The 602-nt window shown below is 50.3% G+C and overlaps 1 protein-coding gene across 1 annotated transcript in view; it reads right to left on the reverse strand.

The window, feature by feature from the left end:
- TBXAS1 (thromboxane A synthase 1 (platelet)) overlaps positions 1 to 602 on the reverse strand; it is a 150,757-nt gene that overhangs the window by 66,963 nt on the left and 83,192 nt on the right. Inside the window, exon 8 of the mRNA XM_008571487.1 lies at positions 9 to 323. Within this exon, the coding sequence (XP_008569709.1) occupies positions 9 to 323 (315 nt within the window). The remainder of the gene's footprint in view (positions 1 to 8; positions 324 to 602) is intronic.

Here is a 602-nt window from a genome sequence, read left to right on the forward strand (position 1 = left end):
GTACTCACGTATTTCTCCTTGAAAAGGTCCACCTCTCTCAGAAGCTTTTCTTGGCAGTCAGGGTTGGTGGCCAGCAGGTAGGTGGCAAAAGAGAGCGTGTTGGTGATGATCTCGTAGCCAGCAATGAGGAAGATGAAGGCCTGGCCCACGATCTCATCCACAGTCAAGGGCTTGGACAAGGCTCTGGGCTGGCATTGCCCGGAAGGCTTCACTGTGCATGGGGCAGAGGAGAAAACTTCTCTGACGATGTCGAAGTTCTCCACCCCCACAGAGCTCACAGAGTGTCGGGCATCCAGGACCATTTGGAGGAAGTCTCTCCTCCTCTAAGGGACAAAAGAAGAAAATGCACATTTTGGCTTTAATGTCACAGAAGTGAGCCTTCTTGGAGAACAAAGGGTATAGCTTTCAAAGAGTTCATTAGGAACAAAGATCCTCGTTGCTGGGTTATCTGAGATGGCGAGAAGTTGGAAACCACCTGACTGTCCCCCAGTACAGCGCTGCTTAGACAGATTCTAGTGCAGCAAAGAGCACGCTGTGATGTTGCCATTAGCAAGAATGAGGCTGTTCTGTCTGGGCTGATTTGGAGAGTTGCTGAACCACTT

Source organism: Galeopterus variegatus, unplaced genomic scaffold (assembly GCF_000696425.1).
Source record: "Galeopterus variegatus unplaced genomic scaffold, G_variegatus-3.0.2 Scaffold690, whole genome shotgun sequence".
NCBI classification, from domain to species: domain Eukaryota; kingdom Metazoa; phylum Chordata; class Mammalia; order Dermoptera; family Cynocephalidae; genus Galeopterus; species Galeopterus variegatus.